The sequence below is a fragment of the Otolemur garnettii genome, unplaced genomic scaffold (assembly GCF_000181295.1).
Source record: "Otolemur garnettii isolate 467f Iridium unplaced genomic scaffold, OtoGar3 scaffold00014, whole genome shotgun sequence".
Classification (NCBI taxonomy): domain Eukaryota; kingdom Metazoa; phylum Chordata; class Mammalia; order Primates; family Galagidae; genus Otolemur; species Otolemur garnettii.
This window is the reverse complement of record NW_003852409.1, coordinates 12,627,806-12,629,952: the sequence shown is the minus strand read 5'-3', so window position 1 is coordinate 12,629,952 and position 2,147 is coordinate 12,627,806. Positions and strand designations below refer to the sequence as shown.

Genomic DNA, 2,147 nt, shown 5'->3' with positions numbered 1-2,147 from the left:
CTTTTTCATGTGTTCCTCATTTAAGAAGTCAGTGTTACAGTTTCACTTTGTTTCAGAGAGGAAGGCCATCCTGTCAGCATAATGAAGAGAAAAGGTACACTCCGCACTCGTCACTTTCCTCCAACCTAATGGGAGAGGACCTGAGGCAGAAAGGGTAGGCTTTGACTTCTTGGTAGTGTTACACGGAGGCAGATTGGCTAAGAATGGCCAGTTAGGTTTTCTTTCAACTTTGATAGAAAATTGAGTTAAAACAGTAACCATACCACAACCTTCAAATGAAAGCATGTCAAAATGTAGTACAGTCATCTCTTGGCATATGCAAGGGATCAGTCAGATCCAGGGCCTTCTGTGTATACCCAAATCTGCACATACTCAAGACCTGCAATCAGCTCTGTGGATTGGCCTGCTCTATATGTGGGTTTCATATCCAGCAAATACTATATAGATATATTTTTGATGTGCATTTGGTTGAAAAAAATGCACATATAGGTGGACCCATGCAGTATAAACCCCTATTGTTAAAGGGTCAACTGTATTTTCAGGTTCTAGGATAATTGGTCAAATTACTTTTATTTATTTTATTATTGTTAAGTTTATATGTATTTATTTCTCAATTTTAAATAGGCTCATAAGCTCATGCATTCATAAGGAAAATTCTAACTTTCAAAAAATACTTCTTTGGAAAAAACAATTGTTAGTAGCATATTTTTTTTCCTACAGTAAAAGTGTGTCAGAGTATGTACAGTAAATGACATCTTTTAGGAAAAAGAAATAATTTTTGATTTTTAAATATAGACACAGCAATTAAACCATCAAGGGTCAATTACTTCTAGTTGGCTACTTAAAACTTTTCTGTATTTTATAGGTTTTCCTCAAATAGCTTTGTTTGCTTTTAATCAGGAAAACATTCCTGGTGTGGCAGTTGTTAGGAAGAAGCAAGAGAAAAAGTGAGTGCACAGGTCGGGCAGATCTGGGAGGCTGAGGACAAAGGAGAACCCAGGCTCACTGAGCAAGACAAAGAAGGAAAGCCAGGTTAAGGGAAGGAGGATTAGTCCTCTCCTCTGCACCGCTGGGTGTAATAGGCCACACACTGGATGTTCTCATTTAGTGCACTGATGGTTTGGACCAGGTAAGGATACCAATCCTGCTTTCCTTTTTAATCCATCTCAATCCTCATGCCGTAGCTGTTGTGGCATTAATGCGTTTTACCACTACTTCTTCATATTCTTTTTGTGTCAGTAAACCTTCTGTTATGCTTTTACTTTCTTCAAATTTGGGTAACACAACTGCAATGTAGCCTTCTGTAGATGGCTGGAAAAGAAACCAAATATTTAGCATTGTCAAATGATAAAAAAGTCCAATGAAAGGTATGTGGATGGGATCATAGATTTTCTCTCTTTTTTACCTTTTCTTGGAGAATAGATGGCTTATGGAGAATGTTTTCATTCACTTCCATCAGCCGTCCTCTAACACAACTATTTAAAAAAAATTATTTTTAAGAAAAATATTACTTCCCTTGTTTCTCCTAAATTGGTAGCTAGAAAGTTACTCACCTAGATACGGTATATTCTTCTCCATCTGAGCAGTAAATCTTACACAGAGGTGCAAGTTCTGTTAGAAACTGTGCCCCCTGTGTAACGAAAAGGAAGAGGTAACTAACTGATACACAGTTCCACTTTCCTTTGAGAGACAGCCTTCAGTGTTATAACAGGATATATTCCTAGAATGGTGTTTTAAATAAAAATAACATTAAGTAGGCGCCTGTGGCTCAAAGGAGTAGGGCACCAGCCCCATATGCTGGAGGTGCCGGGTTCAAACCCAGCCCTGGCCAAAAACCGCAAAAAAAAAAAAATCACTCATTTATTCCAACACACATATAGTAAGTGCCTACTGTATACCAGGCACCATACCAGACTCTAAGGAATAAAACCTAAGACACTATCTCTTTTAGGAAAGCCTATCACTCAGAATAGACTAATAATATATTTTATCAACTATAAATGAGAAAACTACATATAGCCAAATATAAAGATTTCAAAAATGCAGGAAAATCTATAAACAAGCAATAATATAAATTCAACATGACAGAACGTGACAATAATACTGTATAAGGTTAGTTTCCTTAAGATTCCTAGATTATGGCTCGG

At 37.0% G+C, this 2,147-nt stretch overlaps 1 protein-coding gene across 1 annotated transcript in view; it reads right to left on the bottom strand.

The window, feature by feature from the left end:
* Window positions 1-741: 741 nt before the first annotated feature.
* The window catches only part of FAM206A (family with sequence similarity 206 member A), a 6,961-nt gene continuing 5,555 nt past the window's right edge, over window positions 742-2,147 (bottom strand). The window contains exons 4-6 of the mRNA XM_003785212.2: window positions 1,554-1,630; window positions 1,406-1,475; window positions 742-1,311 (exon numbers count right to left, since the gene is read on the bottom strand). Of these exons, the coding sequence (XP_003785260.1) occupies window positions 1,174-1,311; window positions 1,406-1,475; window positions 1,554-1,630 (285 nt within the window). The 3' untranslated portion in view covers window positions 742-1,173. The remainder of the gene's footprint in view (window positions 1,312-1,405; window positions 1,476-1,553; window positions 1,631-2,147) is intronic.